Here is a 24,530-nt window from a genome sequence, read left to right as displayed (position 1 = left end):
TGAGCTCCGGTGGAAAACTGTTATCATGGGGAGGAGTCTATATTATCAGGGGAGGGGTCTATATTATCGGGGGAGGAGTCTGTTACCGGGGGAGGGGTCTATATTATCAGGGGAGGAGTCTGTTACCGGGGGAGGGGTCTATATTATCAGGGGAGGGGTCTATATTATCGGGGAGGAGTCTGTTACCGGGGGAGGAGTCTATATTATCAGGGGAGGGGTCTATATTATCGGGGAGGAGTCTGTTACCGGGGGAGGGGTCTATATTATCAGGGGAGGAGTCTGTTACCGGGGAGGGGTCTATATTATCAGGGGAGGGGTCTATATTATCGGGGGAGGAGTCTGTTACCGGGGGAGGGGTCTATATTATCAGGGGAGGGGTCTATATTATCAGGGGAGGGGTCTATATTATCGGGGGAGGAGTCTGTTACCGGGGGAGGGGTCTATATTATCAGGGGAGGGGTCTATATTATCGGGGGAGGAGTCTGTTATCTGGGGAGGGGTCTATATTATCAGGGGAGGGGTCTATATTATCGGGGAGGAGTCTGTTACTGGGGGAGGGGTCTATATTATCAGGGAAGGGGCCTATATTATCAGGGGAGGAGTCTGTTACCGGGGAAGGGGTCTATATTATCAGGGGAGGAGTCTGTTATCAGGGGAGGAGTCTATATCAATGAAAAGATGAGCTAAACACATGTCCTTTTATTATGTCATAGATTTGAGGATTCCATATTTGTAAGTCGCTCTGGATAAGAGCGTCTGCTAAATGACTTAAATGTAAATGTGTTGTGTCTGAATCCAGTGTTACATGGTGTTGGTCAATTTGAATGACGCTAAGTAACATTGAGTTTAATCATATCACTAATATCACTAATCATACCACTAATATCACTAATCATTTCACTAATCATATCACTTCAGTAAATCATTTTTTAAAGGATTGATTACTATACATTTAAGAATTTGTGGCCTCCATTTCAGAAAATGATAATTTACCTAAAATGTCTCTGTTTACATCATTGGTGTTGCTGCTCCTACAGGTGGAACAATGTTGTCATACTGGTAAAAACTATGAAAAGACATTAAGCTCCATTAATTGATTTAGAATAGATGTAACCAAATACAGTTAAATAAAAACACATCTAGAAAAATACAGCTACGTTTTTCCAAAATGTCCAAATGACACCTAAATTCAAGAACGACACCTAGTATCTAAGTGGGGTGGATATAAAATGGTGTTTTATTAGAAATCAATTGAAAATTACATTTTCATTGAACAATGCCTCTTAGACGATGGGGGAAAGACAGCGAAAGGAGAATAAAGGGAGCTCACTGGACACAAACTGGTTGAATCAACGTTGTTTAAATGTAATCCAGTCACCAGAGTAGTGCTTAATAGGCTAGGGACTGGACACAAACTGGTTGAATCAACGTTGTTTAAATGTAATCCAGTCACCAGAGTAGTTCTTCATAGGCTAGGGACTGGACACAAACTGGTTGAATCAACGTTGTTTAAATGTAATCCAGTCACCAGAGTAGTTCTTCATAGGCTAGGGACTGGACACAAACTGGTTGAATCAACGTTGTTTAAATGTAATCCAGTCACCAGAGTAGTGCTTCATAGGCTAGGGACTGGACACAAACTGGTTGAATCAACGTTGTTTAAATGTAATCCAGTCACCAGAGTAGTTCTTCATAGGCTAGGGACTGGACACAAACTGGTTGAATCAACGTTGTTTAAATGTAATCCAGTCACCAGAGTAGTGCTTCATAGGCTAGGGACTGGACACAAACTGGTTGAATCAACGTTGTTTAAATGTAATCCAGTCACCAGAGTAGTTCTTCATAGGCTAGGGACTGGACACAAACTGGTTGAATCAACGTTGTTTAAATGTAATCCAGTCACCAGAGTAGTTCTTCATAGGCTAGGGACTGGACAAGCCCTTAGCCTGATTGGAGGCTCAGTAGGCTGAATACCAAAACTTGTTCAAGATAGCATGCAAAGAACACAGGAGATCTTTTGGAGAGATCTTCACAATTGCTGTAATAACTGTGCAGAATATCAAACAGCATTGATCACTTGCATTATGTGCTTGTGATGTAATCTCAACTGTAATCCAGGTCTTTCGGTTGTGTTAGATGAAGCGCAGTGATCAAATTAAAATTGTATAAAAATACATAGAACATTGTCTTCCCATTTTAACATTGTGCTTTTAGACGGTTGAAAGCACAGTGATAACTACACCAAAACCCAGACATCGTCTTCCCATTTAGAATGGTTGAAACCACAGTGATAACTACACCAAAACCCAGACATTGTCTTCCCATTTAGAATGGTTGAAACCACAGTGATAACTACACCAAAACCCAGACATTTTTTTCCATTGAAATGTTGTTGTGCTTTTAGATGGTTGAAACCATAGTGATAAACACATTGAGAATTCAACAAGGAGTCATTCGTTCCACCACTTTCATAAACGAATCAACGGTACCACAGCTGGCTAATCGAAACTAGGCTGAACAGTCCCACAACAAAGACAAATGAGTCAAGGGTCATTGCTGCCCTCTGTCGTTTCTTTACGTTCTGTACATTCCTTTTTCCATAGAGGAGAAACATCCTTTTGTCTGCACTGAAACCACACACACATTGTGGCCTTTTTATAAATACATTTGGCTTTAATATAAATTCACTGTAAACCCAATGAAAACATTTGTACACAGATTAGAAACATGATACATTTTTATTTACAGTTTATAAATTGTACCATCACATCTAACCAAAACTTCAAACATTTGATGTTTTAACTAGTTAAATTGTCCCTGTACATTTCAAAAGCATAAAAACAAAAGTTAGACATTTTTGTCAAAGATTAAAAGGCGTGAATATCTTCCCTTCCTTAGATAAAAACTCCTCACTCAGACAGACCCATTTAATAGGTCTGAACCCAATGAAGCCACTTCTAGTTCAGTGAGTCTGTTGTCTGGCCTCAGGCTATAATGAGGAAGTGAAACGACTAGGCACATGCCAGAGTGAAACTTGTTTCTCTCTCTGTTCTTAAAATGGGTCTCTAGGTTCTCTTTCAAAAAGGCCTGATTGACTCATTCACTCCAAAAACAAGTCATGGTTTGAATATGTTAATGAGGACTCACCTGAGACACCTGACACTCCACTGCATTAGCAAGCATCATGACGCTAAATAAATGGACAAAGCACAGTGCGTCTAAGTCATGAAAACAACTATTAAAAAGGTTAACTTTATGTATTAGAGGGTATTATCAATCTACAGTTGATATTACATGTAACTCCAACATTTGATATGAGGGTATTATCAATCTACAGTTGATATTACATGTAACTCCAACATTTGATATGAGGTTATTATCAATCTACAGTTGATATTACATGTAACTCCAACATTTGATATGAGGTTATTATCAATCTACAGTTGATATTACATGTAACTCCAACATTTGATATGAGGGTATTATCAATCTACAGTTGATATTACATGTAACTTTGATATGAGGGTATTATCCAACATTTTTAAATGAGGTTATTATCAATCTACAGTTGATATTACATGTAACTCCAACATTTTAAATGAGGTTATTATCAATCTACAGTTGATATTACATGTAACTCCAACATTTTAAATGAGGTATTATCAATCTACAGTTGATATTACATGTAACTCCAACATTTGATATGAGGTTATTATCAATCTACAGTTGATATTACATGTAACTCCAACATTTTAAATGAGGTTATTATCAATCTACAGTTGATATTACATGTAACTCCAACATTTTAAATGAGGTTATTATCAATCTACAGTTGATATTACATGTAACTCCAACATTTTAAATGAGGTTATTATCAATCTACAGTTGATATTACATGTAACTCCAACATTTTAAATGAGGTTATTATCAATCTACAGTTGATATTACATGTAACTCCAACATTTTAAATGAGGTTATTATCAATCTACAGTTGATATTACATGTAACTCCAACATTTAATATGAGGTTATTATCAATCTACAGTTGATATTACATGTAACTCCAACATTTTAAATGAGGTTATTATCAATCTACAGTTGATATTACATGTAACTCCAACATTTTAAATGAGGTTATTATCAATCTACAGTTGATATTACATGTAACTCCAACATTTTAAATGAGGTTATTATCAATCTACAGTTGATAATAACAAACAAACCGTCACCAGAAAGCTTGTGGTTCTCAAACAGTCAAGACCTGAGACTGACGTGAGAAGCTCTTCTGTCACACCAACAGTAGACAAAGGCAGGAGGAAAAATGCATTATCCAATAAGATGCACTGAGAATTCATACAGTCTTATCCAGGCAATGGCAGTTTGTAACAGAAAGCACATTTAAATTCAGATTCAAGAATAAAAAAATCCTAATTGAAAATACTAGATGGCACTTTTCAAATCTTTGAATCAGCATTCCAATTGGCTTCCTGACTACTGAACTGAATGGAGGCCGCCCTTCCTTCAATCATAGGCTGTACTCCACATTGAAGGCCTTTATATGTGAGGGTATACAAATGTAAGCAAGGTTCTAAATTATTATATATTTGTCAAATATTACATCCGTTTGGGTTTCTTGCAGTCAATTTGCCGTCTACAAATGATTTATAATTATGTTCCGGTCCCCTGAACTTCTGCTGAAGGACAAACACCATCCGGCGGCTGAATCTATTTGATGATCCCTGATCTACAGCCTTTTGTTGTGTCACTGTCGTCCTGTTATTGATGTGACGAGTTCAGTCTGGCAGCTAGGCCCTTTGTGAAGCCTGACCTACAGCAGCTACTATGTTTATAATATTCATTATATTTTCAACCATTCCAAACACAAGTTGCGGTAAACATTAAGTGGTTCTAATCTATTCTATTTTTAGAAGGCTTAGCAGGTTTATTGGCCGGTACACTGGGAGGTCTGTCACGATCATCGTAGGGCTCATCATAACGATCACTGTACCGTCCGCCGTCACTGCGTTCATCGTAAACACGATCACGGTCGTACCGGTCACGGCGGTCAGAGTAGCGGTCATCCTGGTCCCTGCGGTCATCGTGGTGCTCGCGGCGGTCATCGTAGTCGCTGCGGCGGTCATCGTAGTCACTACGGCGGTCATCGTGGTGCTCGCGGCGGTCATCGTAGTCGCTGCGGCGGTCATCGTAGTCGCTGCGGCGGTCATCGTAGTCGCTGCGGCGGTCATCGTGGTGCTCGCGGCGGTCATCGTAGTCGCTGCGGCGGTCATCGTAGTCCTTCTCACTGCGTTCCTTGTACTGGTCGCGACGGTCCGCGATCTTAGGTGGGTGGTCTTCATCGTCGCCTTCCTTGCTGCGCGTCTGGCGATCCTCGCCGTTCACCACGGGTTTGTCGTCGTGGAACTCCTCCCCCTCTGGAACCCTGAGGACATATCAGTGGACAGGAGACTCAGCACACCGTCTGTTCTCACCATCTCAGCTCTCATGGTGTGTGTGTGTGTGTCAGACCATACATACCCCATAGCGTACTCCTCTGCTTTGTCCTTCTTTCTGCAGCAGCAGCAGTAGATGAGGATTATGAGCAGCACCAGAACACCAACCACAACGCCACCAATGATACCCGCTGTTGAACCCAGGGCCATAGACGCTACAGGAGAGAGAGGTGAAGAGGTGAGATGAGGTGGAGCATGAGAGGAGAGGTGGAGCATGAGAGGAGAGGTGGAGCATGAGAGTGGAGCATGAGAGGAGAGGTGGAGCATGAGAGGAGAGGTGGAGCATGAGAGGAGAGGTGGAGCATGAGAGGAGGAGCATGAGATGAGAGGAGAGCATGAGAGGAGAGGTGGAGCATGAGAGGAGAGGAGCATGAGAGGAGAGGTGGAGCATGAGAGGAGAGGTGGAGCATGAGAGGAGAGGTGGAGCATGAGAGGAGAGGTGGAGCATGAGAGGAGAGGTGGAGCATGAGAGGAGAGGTGGAGCATGAGAGGAGAGGAGGAGCATGAGAGAGGCATGAGAGGAGAGGAGTAGCATGAGAGGAGAGGAGGAGCATGAGCATGAGAGGAGAGGAGGAGCATGAGAGGAGGAGAGAAATGTCTATTGATAAAATGTGTCTGTGTGTATCCTGTTACAGGACCATCCTCATGTGATGGTTACATTGCCTCAGATCTGAACATTTGTGTTAGCTCCCAGAGATAACGCCTAAGCTTTAGCTCAGCAGGCTAACACAGTCTAGTATTGTGCACTCACGTGGCATGACGGACAGCGTCAGGTTGCATTTGGCACTGCGGATCTTATTAGTGGAGGTACAGACGTAGTATCCTGAGGATTCCATGGTGAGGTTGAAGAGAGACAGAACACCATCCTCTGGAAGAGACAGAGACAACATGGTAGGTCAGGGGTCAAGGTCATAGTCAAGGTCATATCAACTGAAGATTAACAAGCACACAGACACTACATACTGTCTGTTGTCTTGGGTGCAGGTGCTCGGGGCATGTTTCTGACGTCGTAGCCCTGCCACTTGTAGGTAGGAAGAGGAGAGCCCTCTTCAGACTGACAGGTGAGACTGATATCCTGGAAGTACTCTGCCTTCCCATCGATCTTACAGACAGGCACAGAGGGAGCCACTGTGGACACAATATGTTTTGCAACGTTAAGTTATCAGTAATCATCGACACTTTACAGATTTCTAAGGTTTATTTTGGAATAAAGTGGAATGAAGCTAAATTCTACGGTTTATTATGGAATATTCTACGGGAGTCATTGTTTTTGTTTTTTACCCAGGACCACCAGACGGGTGGTGTCAGCCAGCTGACCCTTGTCATCCTTGGGGATGGCGACCCGACAGTCGAATAGTCGGTTGTCCTGGAGACCGATGGAGGAGAGCTTCAGGTTGGCTACTCCTTTAGCTAGGTCCTGCTCCAGGGAAGCTCTTCCTTCATACCTGTCACTGATGTCCAGGACACCAGTAGAGTAGGAGGTAAGGACGGACACCTGGAAACACCAATGTCAACAACAACATGGAAACACCAATGTCAACAACAACATGTAAACACCAATGTCAACAACAACATGTAAACACCAATGTCAACAACAACATGTAAACACCAATGTCAACAACAGCATGGAAACACCAATGTCAACAACAACATGGAAACACCAATGTCAACAACAACATGGAAACACCAATGTCAACAACAGCATGGAAACACCAATGTCAACAACAGCATGGAAACACCAATGTCAACAACAGCATGGAAACACCAATGTCAACAACAACAGCATGGAAACACCAATGTCAACAACAGCATGGAAACACCAATGTCAACAACAGCATGTAAACACCAATGTCAACAACAGCATGTAAACACCAATGTCAACAACAGCATGTAAACACCAATGTCAACAACAGCATGTAAACACCAATGTCAACAACAACATGTAAACACCAATGTCAACAACAACATGTAAACACCAATGTCAACAACAACATGTAAACACCAATGTCAACAACAACATGTAAACACCAATGTCAACAACAACATGTAAACACCAATGTCAACAATGTCAACAACAACATGTAAACACCAATGTCAACAACAACATGTAAACACCAATGTCAACAACAACATGTAAACACCAATGTCAACAACAACATGTAAACACCAATGTCAACAACAACATGTAAACACCAATGTCAACAACAACATGTAAACACCAATGTCAACAACACACCAATGTCAACAACAACATGTAAACACCAATGTCAACAACAACATGTAAACACCAATGTCAACAACAACATGGAAACACCAATGTCAACAACAACATGGAAACACCAATGTCAACAACAACATGGAAACACCAATGTCAACAACAACATGGAAACACCAATGTCAACAACAACATGTAAACACCAATGTCAACAACAACATGGAAACACCAATGTCAACAACAAAACACCAATGTCAAACACATGTAAACAAATGTCAACAACAACATGGAAACACCAATGTCAACAACAACATGTAAACACCAATGTCAACAACAACATGTAAAACACACAATGTCAACAACAACATGTAAACACCAATGTCAACAACAACATGTAAACACCAATGTCAACACCAATGTCAACAACAACATGTAAACACCAATGTCAACAACAACATGTAAACACCAATGTCAACAACAACATGTAAACACCAATGTCAACAACAACATGGAAACACCAATGTCAACAACAACATGGAAACACCAATGTCAACAACAACATGGAAACACCAATGTCAACAACAACATGGAAACACCAATGTCAACAACAGCATGGAAACACCAATGTCAACAACAACATGGAAACACCAATGTCAACAACAACATGTAAACACCAATGTCAACAACAACATGGAAACACCAATGTCAACAACAACATGGAAACACCAATGTCAACAACAGCATGGAAACACCAATGTCAACAACAACATGGAAACACCAATGTCAACAACAACATGGAAACACCAATGTCAACAACAACATGGAAACACCAATGCTAACCTCCCCTGTTATTGGTAATGGTGAGAGTTTAGGCTGTCTTGTGGGTATGATCTTTGATCCTCTAACTTCCTCACTCGTCATTATTCACCATTCATGCAGGATTATCCGTAACCATGGAAGCATCCACGTTAATGTAGATTTGTTCAGAAACATTTTATATTCTTATTTTACAATAAAAGTGACTCCAAAATGACACGATACATTATTTACCATTAATTTCGATTGGGCACAAAATAATCTGAAAAACGAACTGCAAATGCATCCAACAAACTAGATGTGGTCATTATGTCCGTACGGAATATGGGACCCAAAAACTACTATATTTATAACAATATTTAAGGGTGTTAATTTTGACCATTAAATTCTTGGGTAGAAAAAAACGATTTCTTGTTAAGTCAAATCACATTCTCTGCACAACTGTAGTATAAAAATGTCCCAATCATTGCTCATCTTTATCAAGGGGATCAATAGTTGAAACCCCCTGAATGTGGTCAGAGCTGATCAGAGTGATTTCTGGTTGGTGTATTACCTCTGGCTCTCCGGGTTTGTCTGCTTCAGCCAACCAGGATATGATGACCAGATCGTTGACTGGGTTCTTGGGTTTGAAGCTGCATGGTATAGTGATGTTGTCTCCCCTGGCGAACTCATAGGTCCGTTGAGGGATGGACACCTCTAAAGCTACAGTCATGGACACGACTGGGACAGAGAGAGACAGACAGGAAGAAACAGGAAGACAGGTTTTACAGACACTGACGTATAGAGCTGTAGGAGGTGAACACTGTTCAAATGAAGTGCTTTGTAACACTAAAACTAATGGCAAATGCGCTGCCACCAACTCGAAGGAGAGGAAACCTTAAAGTACCACAAGAGCGGAATAATTTTTTTCAACTGAAAGACGATTCCCTTGATGTTGCATAATAATTCAAGAAGTCATGGTTTTATTCAAAGTATGATATATTTGGGCTTGAAGTGGGAAATCCGAAGTGGGGACATTGGATATTTTCCATGTGTCAGCGCTGCGTTTCCCCAATAGGACATAACATGCTAATACTTTCCAGTCTACATTTATTTTCATTGCTGGGTTTTATTTCAATGTAACCACCCAACAGCATGGCATTGTATATTAATCAGAAACATCTGCAAAGTTCTTCCTCCGTAGCAGACACCTGGCCACCTGATCCAAGCAGCTTTTCTCGTAGCATACACCTGGCCACCTGAGCCAAGCAGCTTTTCTCGTAGCATACACCTGGCCATCTGAGCCATGGAGCCAAGCAGCTATTCTCCGTGACACACACCTGGCCATCTGAGCCAAGAAGCTAAGCAGCTTTTCTCCGTAACACACACCTGGCCACCTGAGCCATGGAGCCAAGCAGCTTTCCTCCGTAGCACACACCTGGCCACCTGAGCCAAGCAGCTTTTCTCCGTAGCACACACCTGGCCACCTGAGCCAAGCAGCTTTCCTCCGTAGCATACACCTGGCCATCTGAGCCATGGAGCCAAGCAGCTTTCCTCCGTAGCACACACCTGGCCACCTGAGCCAAGCAGCTTTCCTCCGTAGCATACACCTAGCCACCTGAACCAAGCAGCTTTCCTCCGTAGCACACACCTGGCCACCTGAGCCAAGCAGCTTTCCTCCGTAGCATACACCTGGCCATCTGAGCCATGGAGCCAAGCAGCTTTCCTCCGTAGCACACACCTGGCCACCTGAGCCAAGCAGCTTTCCTCCGTAGCATACACCTAGCCACCTGAGCCAAGCAGCTTTCCTCCGTAGCATACACCTAGCCACCTGAGCCATGGAGCCAAGCAGCTTTCCTCCGTAGCACACACCTGGCCACCTGAGCCAAGCAGCTTTTCTCCGTAGCACACACCTGGCCACCTGAGCCAAGCAGCTTTTCTCCGTAGCACACACCTGGCCACCTGAGCCAAGCAGCTTTTCTCCGTAGCATACACCTGGCCACCTGAGCCAAGCAGCTTTTCTCCGTAACATACACCTGGCCACCTGAGCCAAGCAGCTTTTCTCCGTAGCATACACCTGGCCACCTGAGCCAAGCAGCTTTTCTCCGTAGCATACACCTGGCCACCTGAGCCAAGCAGCTTTTCTCCGTAACATACACCTGGCCACCTGAGCCAAGCAGCTTTTCTCCGTAACATACACCTGGCCACCTGAGCCAAGCAGCTTTTCTCCGTAACATACACCTGACCACCTGAGCCAAGCAGCTTTTCTCCGTAACATACACCTGACCACCTGAGCCAAGCAGCTTTTCTCCGTAACATACACCTGGCCACCTGAGCCAAGCAGCTTTCCTCCGTAACATACACCTGGCCACCTGAGCCAAGCAGCTTTCCTCCGTAACATACACCTGGTCACCTGGTCACCTGAGCCAATTAAAACAGGGAGGAACTAAAGTTTTAGCACCTCCACTTTTTATTTTTTCCAGAAAATGATCAGAATTAAAATTGTATATATTATATATATATATATATATTATAGCGAGAGAGTGAGAGATAGGAACTGACCATTTTATAAATGCATGAATGGTTTTGACCACTAAAGTGTTGCTTCACGACGACACGCTTCACTGCTCTGATTGGTGCAGCTAGAAACCACAAGCGTCTATCCTATATTATAAACTGGATGGTTCCAGCCCTGAATGCTGAAACATGTCATTTTACTTCTCTAATTACGTCGGTTCTGTAACCAGTTTAAAATAGCAATAAGGCACCTCGGGGGTATGTGGTGTTTGGCCAATATACCACGGCTAAGGGCTCTGTCCATGCACGAAACAACGTGGAGTTGGGCATCTAACACACCTCCTCGTACCTTATTGCTACATTGAACATGCACCAGCAAAAGATAATTAAAGAAACAGGTTTATCCATTCTGTCATTGTAGCCAATCACTTCACTTCCCCCGTGAGAACCATAAGCATGGGGAGACTTGGCTGTACTGCTGGACTGCTGGACTGCGGCCGATGCCTGCCAACACACTTGCACCATGTTCATTACAATGTAGAAAAACTCATGTCTCTTATGTAAAATGCCAACACTTTGGAGAAAACAATAGATGACGAAGTCAAAGATAGTGGTTTAAATCTGGGGTGAAGTTTTCCCTAAATGCTTCTGACAAATCCAGCAATATAAACCCACACAGGTAATGTCATAGAGTCTTATTCTGTAGTCCTCCGTTATGACAGGGCTTTAGAAACTAAAGGTAACACCCACTGACAGTAAGGGAGGGAGAAGCACCTTGTCTTGTGCAAGACAGAACTGTTTCCACAAGTACAACCCTTGGACAGGACACTTGCCAATCGCAGGGCCTTCCCCCCAATTACCTCAATGCTCCCATTACAGTCTTTGGGACGACACAGCCAGATATCAAACTCCCAATCTTCCAATCTCAGGGCGGACATTCTAACCACACCGACGTACACTATTATATATATATATATTATATTATTATAGCAAGATTTATTTGACTGGAAAAATAAAAAGCATTAGTTTTCACATGGATTCATATGGAGGCTGTTGTCCTCCAGTGGGAATGCAAAGTGTTTTAGGGTTGGGCACCTCTCCTCTCCTGCCTGTGTCATCCAGCACTCTCTAACTATCAGCCCTCTCATCAGAATTACAGAATTTTAACCTTAAAGTGTTTTAGGTTAAGTTTAGGCATTAACTCTGAATTTAAGGTTGGGGTTAAGTTCAGGAATGAACTCCAAATTGTTAAGGAATTAACAAATGGTTAGGGTTAGCTACTAGGGTTAGCTACTAGGGTTAGGGTTAGCTACTAGGGTTAGCTTAGGGTTAGCTAAGGGTTAGCTACTAGGGTTAGGGTTAGCTACTAGGGTTAGGGTTAGCTACTAGGGTTAGGGTTAGCTACTAGGGTTAGGGTTAGCTACTAGGGTTAGGGTTAGCTACTAGGGTTAGGGTTAGCTACTAGGGTTTTTTAGCTACTAGGGTTAGGGTTAGCTACTAGGGTTAGGGTTAGCTACTAGGGTTAGGGTTAGCTACTAGGGTTAGGGTTAGCTACTAGGGTTAGGGTTAGCTACTAGGGTTAGCTACTAGGGTTAGCTACTAGGGTTAGCTACTAGGGTTAGGGTTAGCTACTAGGGTTAGCTACTAGGGGTTAGCTACTAGGGTTTAGCTACTAGGGTTAAGCTACTAGGTTTTACTAGGGTTAGGGTTAGCTACTAGGGTTAGCTTAGGGTTAGCTAGGGTAGGGTTAGCTACTAGGGTTAGGGTTAGCTACTAGGGTTAGGGTTAGCTACTAGGGTTAGGGTTAGCTACTAGGGTTAGGGTTAGCTACTAGGGTTAGGGTTAGCTACTAGGGTTAGGGTTAGCTAGGGTTAGGGTTAGCTACTAGGGTTAGCTACTAGGGTTAGCTACTATTAGCTACTAGGGTTAGGGTTAGCTACTAGGGTTAGGGTTAGCTACTAGGGTTAGCTACTAGGGTTAGGGTTAGCTACTAGGGTTAGGGTTAGCTACTAGGGTTAGCTACTAGGGTTAGCTACTAGGGTTAGGGTTAGCTAGTAGGGTTAGCTACTAGGGTTAGGGTTAGCTACTAGGGTTAGGGTTAGCTACTAGGGTTAGGGTTAGCTACTAGGGTTAGGGTTAGCTACTAGGGTTAGGGTTAGCTACTAGGGTTAGGGTTAGCTACTAGGGTTAGGGTTAGCTACTAGGGTTAGGGTTAGGGTTACTACTAGGGTTAGGGTTAGCTACTAGGGTTAGGGTTAGCTACTAGGGTTAGGGTTAGCTACTAGGGTTAGGGTTAGCTACTAGGGTTAGCTACTAGGGTTAGGGTTAGCTACTAGGGTTAGGGTTAGCTACTAGGGTTAGGGTTAGCTACTAGGGTTAGGGTTAGCTACTAGGGTTAGGGTTAGCTACTAGGGTTAGGGTTAGCTACTAGGGTTAGGGTTAGCTACTAGGGTTAGGGTTAGCTACTAGGTTAGGGTTAGCTACTAGGTTAGGGTTAGCTACTAGGGTTAGGGTTAGGGTTAGCTACTAGGGTTAGCTACTAGGGTTAGGGTTAGCTACTAGGGTTAGGGTTAGCTACTAGGGTTAGGGTTAGCTACTAGGGTTAGGGTTAGCTACTAGGGTTAGGGTTAGCTACTAGGGTTAGGGTTAGCTACTAGGGTTAGGGTTAGCTACTAGGGTTAGGGTTAGGGTTAGCTACTAGGTTAGGGTTAGCTACTAGGGTTAGGGTTAGGGTTAGGGTTAGCTACTAGGGTTAGGGTTAGCTACTAGGGTTAGGGTTAGCTACTAGGGTTAGGGTTAGCTACTAGGGTTAGGGTTAGCTACTAGGGTTAGGGTTAGCTACTAGGGTTAGGGTTAGCTACTAGGGTTAGGGTTAGCTACTAGGGTTAGGGTTAGCTACTAGGGTTAGGGTTAGCTACTAGGGTTAGGGTTAGCTACTAGGTTAGGGTTAGCTACTAGGGTTAGGGTTAGCTACTAGGGTTAGCTACTAGGGTTAGGGTTAGCTACTAGGGTTAGGGGTTAGCTACTAGGGTTAGGGTTAGCTACTAGGGTTAGGGTTAGCTACTAGGGTTAGGGTTAGCTACTAGGGTTAGGGTTAGCTACTAGGGTTAGGGTTAGCTACTAGGTTAGGGTTAGCTACTAGGGTTAGGGTTAGCTACTAGGGTTAGGGTTAGCTACTAGGGTTAGGGTTAGCTACTAGGGTTAGGGTTAGCTACTAGTGTTAGGGTTAGGGTTAGCTACTAGGGTTAGGGTTAGCTACTAGTGTTAGGGTTAGGGTTAGCTACTAGGGTTAGGGTTAGCTACTAGGGTTAGCTACTAGGGTTAGGGTTACTAGGGTTAGGGTTAGCTACTAGGGTTAGGGTTAGCTACTAGGGTTAGGGTTAGCTACTAGGGTTAGGGTTAGCTACTAGGGTTAGGGTTAGCTACTAGGGTTAGGGTTAGCTACTAGGGTTAGCTACTAGGGTTAGCTTAGCTAGGGTTAGCTAGGGTTAGGGTTAGCTACTAGGGTTAGGGTTAGCTACTAGGGTTAGGGTTAGCTACTAGGGTTAGCTACTAGGGTTAGCTACTAGGGTTAGGGTTAGCTACTAGGGTTAGCTACTAGGGTTAGGGTTAGCTACTAGGGTTAGGGTTTACTAGGGTTAGGGTTAGCTACTAGGGTTAGGGTTAGCTACTAGGGTTAGGGTTAGCTACTAGGGTTAGGGTTAGCTACTAGGGTTAGCTACTAGGGTTAGGGTTAGCTACTAGGTTAGGGTTAGCTACTAGGGTTAGCTACTAGGGTTAGGGTTAGCTACTAGGGTTAGGGTTAGCTACTAGGGTTAGGGTTAGGGTTAGGGTTAGCTAGGGTTAGGGTTAGCTACTAGGGTTAGGGTTAGCTACTAGGGTTAGGGTTAGCTACTAGTGTTAGGGTTAGGGTTAGCTACTAGGTTAGGGTTAGCTACTAGGGTTAGGGTTAGCTACTAGGGTTAGGGTTAGCTACTAGGGTTAGGGTTAGCTACTAGGGTTAGGGTTAGCTACTAGGGTTAGGGTTAGCTACTAGGGTTAGGGTTAGCTACTAGGGTTAGGGTTAGCTACTTTAGGGTTAGCTACTAGGGTTAGGGTTAGCTACTAGGCTACTAGGGTTAGGGTTAGCTACTAGGGTTAGGGTTAGCTACTAGGGTTAGGGTTAGCTACTAGGGTTAGGGTTAGCTACTAGGGTTAGGGTTAGCTACTAGGGTTAGGGTTAGGGTTAGGGTTAGCTACTAGGGTTAGGGTTAGCTACTAGGGTTAGCTACTAGGGTTAGGGTTAGCTACTAGGGTTAGGGTTAGCTACTAGGGTTAGGGTTAGCTACTAGGGTTAGGGTTAGCTACTAGGGTTAGGGTTAGCTACTAGGGTTAGGGTTAGCTACTAGTGTTAGGGTTAGCTACTAGGGTTAGGGTTAGGGTTAGGGTTAGCTACTAGTGTTAGGGTTAGCTACTAGGGTTAGGGTTAGCTACTAGGGTTAGGGTTAGCTACTAGGGTTAGGGTTAGCTACTAGGGTTAGGGTTAGCTACTAGTGTTAGTTAGCTACTAGGGTTAGCTACTAGGTTAGGGTTAGCTACTAGGGTTAGGGTTAGCTACTAGGGTTAGGGTTAGCTACTAGGGTTAGGGTTAGCTACTAGGGTTAGCTACTAGGGTTAGGGTTAGCTACTAGTGTTAGGGTTAGCTACTAGTGTTAGGGTTAGGGTTAGCTACTAGGGTTAGGGTTAGCTACTAGGTTAGGGTTAGCTACTTAGGTTAGGGTTAGCTACTAGGGTTAGGGTTAGCTACTAGGGTTAGGGTTAGCTACTAGGGTTAGGTTAGCTACTAGGGTTAGGGTTAGCTACTAGGGTTAGGGTTAGCTACTAGGGTTAGGGTTAGCTACTAGGGTTAGGGTTAGCTACTAGGGTTAGGGTTAGCTACTAGGGTTAGGGTTAGCTACTAGGGTTAGCTACTAGGGTTAGGGTTAGCTACTAGGGTTAGGGTTAGCTACTAGGGTTAGGGTTAGCTACTAGGGTTAGGGTTAGCTACTAGGGTTAGGGTTAGCTACTAGGGTTAGGGTTAGCTACTAGGGTTAGCTACTAGGGTTAGGGTTAGCTACTAGGGTTAGCTACTAGGGTTAGGGTTAGCTACTAGGGTTAGGGTTAGCTACTAGGGTTAGGGTTAGCTACTAGGGTTAGGGTTAGCTACTAGGGTTAGGGTTAGCTACTAGGGTTAGGGTTAGCTACTAGGGTTAGGGTTAGCTACTAGGGTTAGGGTTAGCTACTAGGGTTAGTTACTAGGTTAGCTACTAGGGTTAGGGTTAGCTACTAGGGTTAGGGTTAGCTACTAGGGTTAGGGTTAGCTACTAGGGTTAGGGTTAGCTACTAGGTTAGGGTTAGCTAGGGTTAGGGTTAGCTACTAGGGTTAGGTTTAGCTACTAGGGTTAGGGTTAGCTACTAGGGTTAGGGTTAGCTACTAGGGTTAGCTACTAGGGTTAGCTACTAGGGTTAGGGTTAGCTACTAGGGTTAGCTACTAGGGTTAGCTACTAGGGTTAGGGTTAGCTACTAGGGTTAGGGTTAGCTACTAGGGTTAGGGTTAGCTACTAGGGTTAGGGTTAGCTACTAGGGTTAGGGCTTAGGGTTAGGGTTAGCTACTAGGGTTAGGGTTAGCTACTAGGGTTAGGGTTAGCTACTAGGGTTAGGGTTAGCTACTAGGTTAGGGTTAGCTACTAGGGTTAGGGTTAGCTACTAGGGTTAGGGTTAGCTACTAGGGTTAGGGTTAGCTACTAGGGTTAGGGTTAGGGTTAGCTACTAGGGTTAGGGTTAGCTACTAGTGTTAGGGTTAGCTACTAGGGTTACTAGGGTTAGGGTTAGCTACTAGGGTTAGGGTTAGCTACTAGGGTTAGGGTTAGCTACTAGGGTTAGGGTTAGCTACTAGGGTTAGGGTTAGCTACTAGGGTTAGGGTTAGCTACTAGGGTTAGGGTTAGCTACTAGGTTAGTTAGGGTTAGCTACTAGGGTTAGGGTTAGCTACTAGGGTTAGGGTTAGGGTTAGGGTTAGCTACTAGGGTTAGGGTTAGCTACTAGGGTTAGGGTTAGCTACTAGGGTTAGGGTTAGCTACTAGGGTTAGGGTTAGCTACTAGGGTTAGGGTTAGCTACTAGGGTTAGGGTTAGCTACTAGGGTTAGGGTTAGCTACTAGGGTTAGGGTTAGCTACTAGGGGTTAGGGTTAGCTACTAGGGTTAGGGTTAGCTACTAGGGGTTAGCTACTAGGGTTAGGGTTAGCTACTAGGGTTAGGGTTAGCTACTAGTGTTAGGTTAGCTACTAGGGTTAGGGTTAGCTACTAGGGTTAGGGTTAGCTACTAGGGTTAGGGTTAGCTACTAGGGTTAGGGTTAGGGTTAGCTACTAGGGTTAGGGTTAGCTACTAGGGTTAGGGTTAGCTACTAGGGTTAGGGTTAGCTACTAGGGTTAGGGTTAGCTACTAGGGTTAGGGTTAGCTACTAGGGTTAGGGTTAGCTACTAGGGTTAGCTACTAGGGTTAGCTACTAGGGTTAGGGTTAGCTACTAGGGTTAGGGTTAGCTACTAGGGTTAGGGTTAGCTACTAGGGTTAGGGTTAGCTACTAGGGTTAGGGTTAGCTACTAGGGTTAGGGTTAGCTACTAGGGTTAGGGTTAGCTACTAGGGTTAGGGTTAGCTACTAGGGTTAGGGTTAGCTACTAGGGTTAGGGTTAGCTACTAGGGTTAGGGTTAGCTACTAGGGTTAGGGTTAGCTACTAGGGTTAGGGTTAGCTACTAGGGTTAGGGTTAGCTACTAGGGTTAGGGTTAGCTACTAGGGTTAGGGTTAGGGTTAGCTACTAGGGTTAGGGTTAGCTACTAGGGTTAGGGTTAGCTACTAGGGTTAGCTACTAGGGTTAGGGTTAGCTACTAGGGTTAGGGTTAGCTACTAGGGTTAGGGTTAGGGTTAGGGTTAGCTACTAGGGTTAGGGTTAGCTACTAGGGTTAGGGTTAGCTACTAGGGTTAGGGTTAGCTACTAGGGTTAGGGTTAGCTACTAGGGTTAGGGTTAGCTACTAGGGTTAGGGTTAGCTACTAGGGTTAGGGTTAGCTACTAGGGTTAGGGTTAGCTACTAGGGTTAGGGTTAGCTACTAGGGGGTTAGCTACTAGGGTTAGGGTTAGCTACTAGGGTTAGGGTTAGCTACTAGGGTTAGGGTTAGCTACTAGGGTTAGGGTTAGCTACTAGGGTTAGGGTTAGCTACTAGGGTTAGGGTAGCTACTAGGGTTAGGGTTAGCTACTAGGGTTAGGGTTAGCTACTAGGGTTAGGGTTAGCTACTAGGGTTAGGGTTAGCTACTAGGGTTAGGTTAGGGTTAGGGTTAGCTACTAGGGTTAGGGTTAGCTACTAGGGTTAGGGTTAGCTACTAGGGTTAGGGTTAGCTACTAGGGTTAGGGTTAGCTACTAGGGTTAGGGTTAGCTACTAGGGTTAGCTACTAGGGGTTAGCTACTAGGGGTTAGCTTAGGGTTAGCTACTAGGGTTAGGTTAGGGTTAGGGTACTAGGGTTAGGGTTAGCTACTAGGGGGTTAGCTACTAGGGTTAGGGTTAGCTACTAGGGTTAGGGTTAGGGTTAGGGTTAGCTTTAGGGTTAGCTACTAGGGTTAGGGTTAGCTACTAGGGTTAGGGTTAGCTACTAGGGTTAGGGTTAGCTACTAGGGTTAGGGTTAGGGTTAGCTACTAGGGTTAGGGTTAGCTACTAGGGTTAGGGTTAGCTACTAGGGTTAGGGTTAGCTACTAGGGTTAGGGTTAGCTACTAGGGGTTAGCTACTAGGGTTAGGGTTAGCTACTAGGGTTAGGGTTAGCTACTAGGGTTAGGGTTAGCTACTAGGGTTAGGGTTAGCTACTAGGGTTAGGGTTAGCTACTAGGGTTAGGGTTAGCTACTAGGGGGTTAGGGTTAGCTACTAGGGTTAGGGTTAGCTACTAGGGTTAGGGTTAGCTACTAGGGTTAGGGTTAGCTACTAGGGTTAGGGTTAGCTACTAGGGTTAGGGTTAGCTACTAGGGGTTAGCTACTAGGGTTAGGGTTAGCTACTAGGGTTAGGGTTAGCTACTAGGGTTAGGGTTAGCTACTAGGGTTAGGGTTAGCTACTAGGGTTAGGGTTAGCTACTAGGGTTAGGGTTAGCTACTAGGGTTAGGGTTAGCTACTAGGGTTAGGGTTAGCTACTAGGGTTAGGGTTAGCTACTAGGGTTAGGGTTAGCTACTAGGGTTAGGGTTAGCTACTAGGGTTAGGGTTAGCTACTAGGGTTAGGGTTAGCTACTAGGGTTAGCTACTAGGGTTAGGGTTAGCTACTAGGGTTAGGGTTAGCTACTTAGGGTTAGCTACTAGGGTTAGGGTTAGCTACTAGGGTTAGTTAGCTACTAGGGTTAGGGTTAGCTACTAGGGTTAGGGTTAGCTACTAGGGTTAGGGTTAGCTACTAGGGTTAGGGTTAGCTACTAGGGTTAGGGTTAGCTACTAGGTTAGCTACTAGGGTTAGGGTTAGCTACTAGGGTTAGGGTTAGGGTACTAGGGTTAGGGTTAGCTACTAGGGTTAGGGTTAGCTACTAGGGTTAGGGTTAGCTACTAGGTTAGGGTTAGCTACTAGGGTTAGGGTTAGCTACTAGGGTTAGGGTTAGCTACTAGGGTTAGGGTTAGCTACTAGGGTTAGGGTTAGCTACTAGGGTTAGGGTTAGCTACTAGGTTAGGGTTAGCTACTAGGGTTAGGGTTAGCTACTAGGGTTAGGGTTAGCTACTAGGGGGTTAGCTACTAGGGTTAGGGTTAGCTACTAGGGTTAGGGTTAGCTACTAGGTTAGGGTTAGCTACTAGGGTTAGGGTTAGCTACTAGGGTTAGGGTTAGCTACTAGGGTTAGGGTTAGGGTTAGCTACTAGGGTTAGGGTTAGCTACTAGGGTTAGGGTTAGTTAGGGTTAGGGTTAGCTACTAGGGGGTTAGCTACTAGGGTTAGGGTTAGCTACTAGGGTTAGGGTTAGCTACTAGGGTTAGGGTTAGCTACTAGGGTTAGGGTTAGGGTTAGCTACTAGGGTTAGGGTTAGCTACTAGGGTTAGGGTTAGCTACTAGGGTTAGGGTTAGCTACTAGGGTTAGGGTTAGCTACTAGGGTTAGCTACTAGGTTAGGGTACTAGGGTTAGGGTTAGCTACTAGGGTTAGCTACTAGGGTTAGGGTTAGCTACTAGGGTTAGGGTTAGCTACTAGGGTTAGGGTTAGCTACTAGGGTTAGGGTTAGCTACTAGGGTTAGGGTTAGCTACTAGGGGGTTAGCTACTAGGGGGTTAGCTACTAGGGTTAGGGTTAGCTACTAGGGTTAGGGTTAGCTACTAGGGTTAGGGTTAGCTACTAGGGTTAGCTACTAGGGTTAGCTACTAGGGTTAGCTACTAGGTTAGGGTTAGCTACTAGGGTTAGGGTTAGCTACTAGGGTTAGGGTTAGCTACTAGGGTTAGCTACTAGGGTTAGGGTTAGCTACTAGGGTTAGGGTTAGCTACTAGGGTTAGGGTTAGCTACTAGGGTTAGCTACTAGGGTTAGCTACTAGGGTTAGGGTTAGGGTTAGCTACTAGGGTTAGCTACTAGGTTAGCTACTAGGGTTAGGGTTAGCTACTAGGGTTAGGGTTAGCTACTAGGGTTAGGGTTAGCTACTAGGGTTAGGGTTAGCTACTAGGGTTAGGGTTAGCTACTAGGGTTAGGGTTAGGGTTAGCTACTAGGGTTAGGGTTAGCTACTAGGGTTAGGGTTAGCTACTAGGGTTAGGGTTAGCTACTAGGGTTAGGGTTAGCTACTAGGGTTAGGGTTAGCTACTAGGGTTAGGGTTAGCTACTAGGGTTAGGGTTAGCTACTAGGGTTAGGGTTAGCTACTAGGTTAGCTACTAGGGTTAGGTTAGGGTTAGCTACTAGGGTTAGGGTTAGCTACTAGGGTTAGGGTTAGCTACTAGGGTTAGGGTTAGCTACTAGGGTTAGGGTTAGCTACTAGGGTTAGGGTTAGCTACTAGGGTTAGGGTTAGCTACTAGGGTTAGGGTTAGCTACTAGGTTAGGGTTAGCTACTAGGGTTAGGGTTAGCTACTAGGGTTAGGGTTAGCTACTAGGGTTAGGGTTAGCTACTAGGGTTAGGGTTAGCTACTAGGGTTAGGGTTAGCTACTAGGGTTAGGGTTAGCTAGGGTTAGGGTTAGGGTTAGCTACTAGGGTTAGGGTTAGCTACTAGGGTTAGGGTTAGCTACTAGGGTTAGGGTTAGCTACTAGGGTTAGGGTTAGCTACTAGGGTTAGGGTTAGCTACTAGGGTTAGGGTTAGCTACTAGGGTTAGGGGTTAGCTACTAGGGTTAGGGTTAGCTACTAGGGTTAGGGTTAGCTACTAGGGTTAGGGTTAGCTACTAGGGTTAGGGTTAGCTACTAGGGTTAGGGTTAGCTACTAGGGTTAGGGTTAGCTACTAGGGTTAGGGTTAGCTACTAGGTTAGGGTTAGCTACTAGGGTTAGGGTTAGCTACTAGGTTAGGGTTAGCTACTAGGTTAGGGTTAGCTACTAGGGTTAGGGTTAGCTACTAGGGTTAGGGTTAGCTACTAGGGTTAGCTACTAGGTTAGGGTTAGGGTTAGCTACTAGGGTTAGGGTTAGCTACTAGGGTTAGGGTTAGCTACTAGGGTTAGGGTTAGCTACTAGTGTTAGGGGGTTAGCTACTAGGGTTAGCTACTAGGGTTAGGGTTAGCTACTAGGTTAGGGTTAGCTACTAGGGTTAGGGTTAGCTACTAGGGTTAGGGTTAGCTACTAGGGTTAGGGTTAGCTACTAGGTTAGGGTTAGCTACTAGGGTTAGGGTTAGCTACTAGGGTTAGGGTTAGCTACTAGGGGTTAGCTACTAGGTTAGGGTTAGCTACTAGGGTTAGGGTTAGCTACTAGGGTTAGGGTTAGCTACTAGGGTTAGGGTTAGCTACTAGGGGGTTAGGGTTAGCTACTAGGGTTAGGGTTAGCTACTAGGGTTAGGGTTAGCTACTAGGGTTAGCTACTAGGGTTAGGGTTAGCTACTAGGGTTAGCTACTAGGGTTAGGGTTAGCTACTAGGGTTAGGGTTAGCTACTAGGGTTAGCTACTAGGGTTAGGGTTAGCTACTAGGGTTAGGGTTAGCTACTAGGGTTAGCTACTAGGGTTAGGGTTAGATACTAGGGTTAGCTACTAGGGTTAGGGTTAGCTACTAGGGTTAGCTACTAGGGTTAGGGTTAGCTACTAGGGTTAGCTACTAGGGTTAGCTACTAGGGTTAGGGTTAGCTACTAGGGTGCGGGTTAGCTACTAGGGTGCGGGTTAGCTACTAGGGTGCGGGTTAGCTGTTAGGGTTAGCTGTTAGGGTTAGCTACTAGGACTAGGGTTAGCTACTAGGGTTAGCTACTAGGGTTAGGGTTAGCTACAAGGGCTAGGGTTAGCTACAAGGGCTAGGGTTAGCTACTAGGGTTAGCTACTAGGGTTAGCTACTAGGGTTAGCTACTAGGGTTAGGGTTAGCTACTAGGGTTAGGGTTAGCTGTTAGGGTTAGGGTTAGCTGTTAGGGTTAGCTGTTAGGGTTAGGGTTAGCTGTTAGGGTTAGCTGTTAGGGTTAGCTGTTAGGGTTAGCTGTTAGGGTTAGCTAGGGTTAGCTACTAGGGTTAGGGTTAGCTACTAGGGTTAGGGTTAGCTACTAGGGTTAGGGTTAGCTACTAGGGTTAGGGTTAGCTACTAGGGTTAGAGTACTAAACTAACATATGGAATTGTTTTAATATGGTCATACCATGGATCATTTAGCTATTTGATGTAGAATTTTAGGACCCCTAAAATAAAAATACATATATTTGATAAAATATTGAATTTGGCCTTTACTACTATAGCCCATAGAAACACATTGAATAGTATTCATAAATGGCAAAAAAGACAGTCAAAAACTAAATCATAAAGGAATAAGGTTTTGAAGTGTCTCCTCCTATACCTAGGAGATAAGAAAGCAATATTTCTATATTGTAGATTTTTTGTGTGAATATATTTGTTGGAGCAAAACGACCTCCATTGGTTTGTATGGGTTATCTTGAGACTAGTCCGGGCGGTCTAAGGCACTGCATCGCACTACAGGTGATGCGTCACTACAGATCCGGGTTCGATCCCGGGCTGTATCACAACCAGCTGTGATGGGGAGTCCCATAGGGCTGCTCACAATTGGTCCAGCGTTGTCCAGGTTTGGGGAGGGTTTGGTCAGGGTAGGCCATCATTGTAAATAATATTTGTTCTTAACGGACTTGCCTAGACAAATGAAAGGTAAAATAAATAGTCCAAAACAGAGAATACCATCGTGTTCGTGAGAGTCTCCCCCTTTCCATAGTGGTCGTTCATTGCAAGAAAACTGATATCTCTAGTTTAAATGGATGGATTTAGATGGGGATTGTTTTATTATGTTACTTAGATTGACGCACAGGTGCATCAACAGACTCAATGTCTTTTAAATGACGTTGCTCTCTGTTTCTTCTCTCTGGACGCCAGACAGTAAATACTAAATGTATTGCACTATTTTACTTTCTGCTTTTTGATATACGTTAAGTGCATCCTATTCTACTAATTTGTACAAAACAAGATGAGCTGAACACGTGAGGCGACGCCACACCGATACCATATACATGTCTAAAAAAACACATGGGTGTGGCTCTTGTTGTATAACACAGAGACATGTATGAAATGATATAAGATCAGTAAACTCACCGAGACAAAGTAAAACGGCAGCAAACGTCCCTTTCTGCGAGGCCATCGTCGATCAGTAACAGTTACGACCTCTCCGGTCACCAGCGTTGTTTTTTGTAGGCTAGGGACCGCGGACAAGACCTTGGCCAGGTAGAAGGCTCGCTAGGCTGAGTTCCAAAACTTGTGCTAAGTGCTTTCCTGGCTGGGAACAGGACTTCAAAATGAGTGACGTTGTCATCAGCCAATCAGAACGTCGATATTTTGGCAGGTAGCATTCTCTGTCCGCCCTCTTATCTTGTCGATACATGCCCTGTTAGTTTGTTTCTCTCACAAGACTAACCTTTTGCAACTTTAACTCTACACTTTGTCAAGCGAAACCTGTATGCACTTGCAGTGACTAACTCTGACCAACAGCCATAAGAAACAAATGCATTTCTGAATGCAAATAGATTATCTTCTCTTCTGTAGTTTGAATGTGCAGAATTGAGAGAGGACAGTAGAGACAGATGGTATTTTCACCAGTGGTGCCAGAATCCCTGAGAGAGAAACACCTTCACTATGATTATATATATGTATTTACTTATTCAAGCTTAAAGGTGAGGGAGGAGTGTGTGTGTGGGAAAGACTGGTCAGGTTTCAGTCAGGAACAGGAAGGGTGTATGTGTCAGAATTGGGGAAGCGTGACATCTAGTCAGACTGGTTTGAAAAGGTGTGTGTCATCTCCACAGCACAGAGTCCCTCACATACAGGTAACCTCCTCCCCCCTGCCAAACTGACACAGACACACCTAC

At 44.4% G+C, this 24,530-nt stretch overlaps 1 protein-coding gene across 1 annotated transcript; it reads right to left on the bottom strand.

Moving 5' to 3' along the window:
- Positions 1-3,712: 3,712 nt before the first annotated feature.
- Positions 3,713-24,262, bottom strand: LOC124019728 (cell surface A33 antigen-like). The gene is made up of 7 exons (XM_046335146.1): positions 23,761-24,262; positions 9,094-9,260; positions 6,791-7,004; positions 6,473-6,637; positions 6,261-6,377; positions 5,535-5,664; positions 3,713-5,439 (listed from the first exon to the last, which is right to left on the bottom strand). Exons 1-7 carry the CDS (start codon positions 23,804-23,806, stop codon positions 4,908-4,910), a joined length of 1,371 nt encoding a protein of 456 aa, XP_046191102.1. The 5' UTR covers positions 23,807-24,262; the 3' UTR covers positions 3,713-4,907.
- Between the last annotated feature and the right edge of the window lie 268 nt (positions 24,263-24,530).

Source organism: Oncorhynchus gorbuscha, unplaced genomic scaffold, assembly GCF_021184085.1.
Source record: "Oncorhynchus gorbuscha isolate QuinsamMale2020 ecotype Even-year unplaced genomic scaffold, OgorEven_v1.0 Un_scaffold_658, whole genome shotgun sequence".
Lineage (NCBI taxonomy): Eukaryota > Metazoa > Chordata > Actinopteri > Salmoniformes > Salmonidae > Oncorhynchus > Oncorhynchus gorbuscha.
This window is presented reverse-complemented; position numbering and strand designations above follow the sequence as displayed.

Bases quoted from the DNA above. Each gene is read 5' to 3' on its own strand.
- LOC124019728 (XM_046335146.1), bottom strand. From the start codon at position 23,806: ATGGCCTCGCAGAAAGGGACGTTTGCTGCCGTTTTACTTTGTCTCG. The intron at 6,378-6,472 runs GTATGTAGTGTC...TGTCTCTTCCAG, and splicing joins TGCACCCAAGACAACAGACA to AGGATGGTGTTCTGTCTCTC. The intron at 5,665-6,260 runs GTGAGTGCACAA...TCTCTCCTGTAG, and splicing joins GACGCTGTCCGTCATGCCAC to CGTCTATGGCCCTGGGTTCA.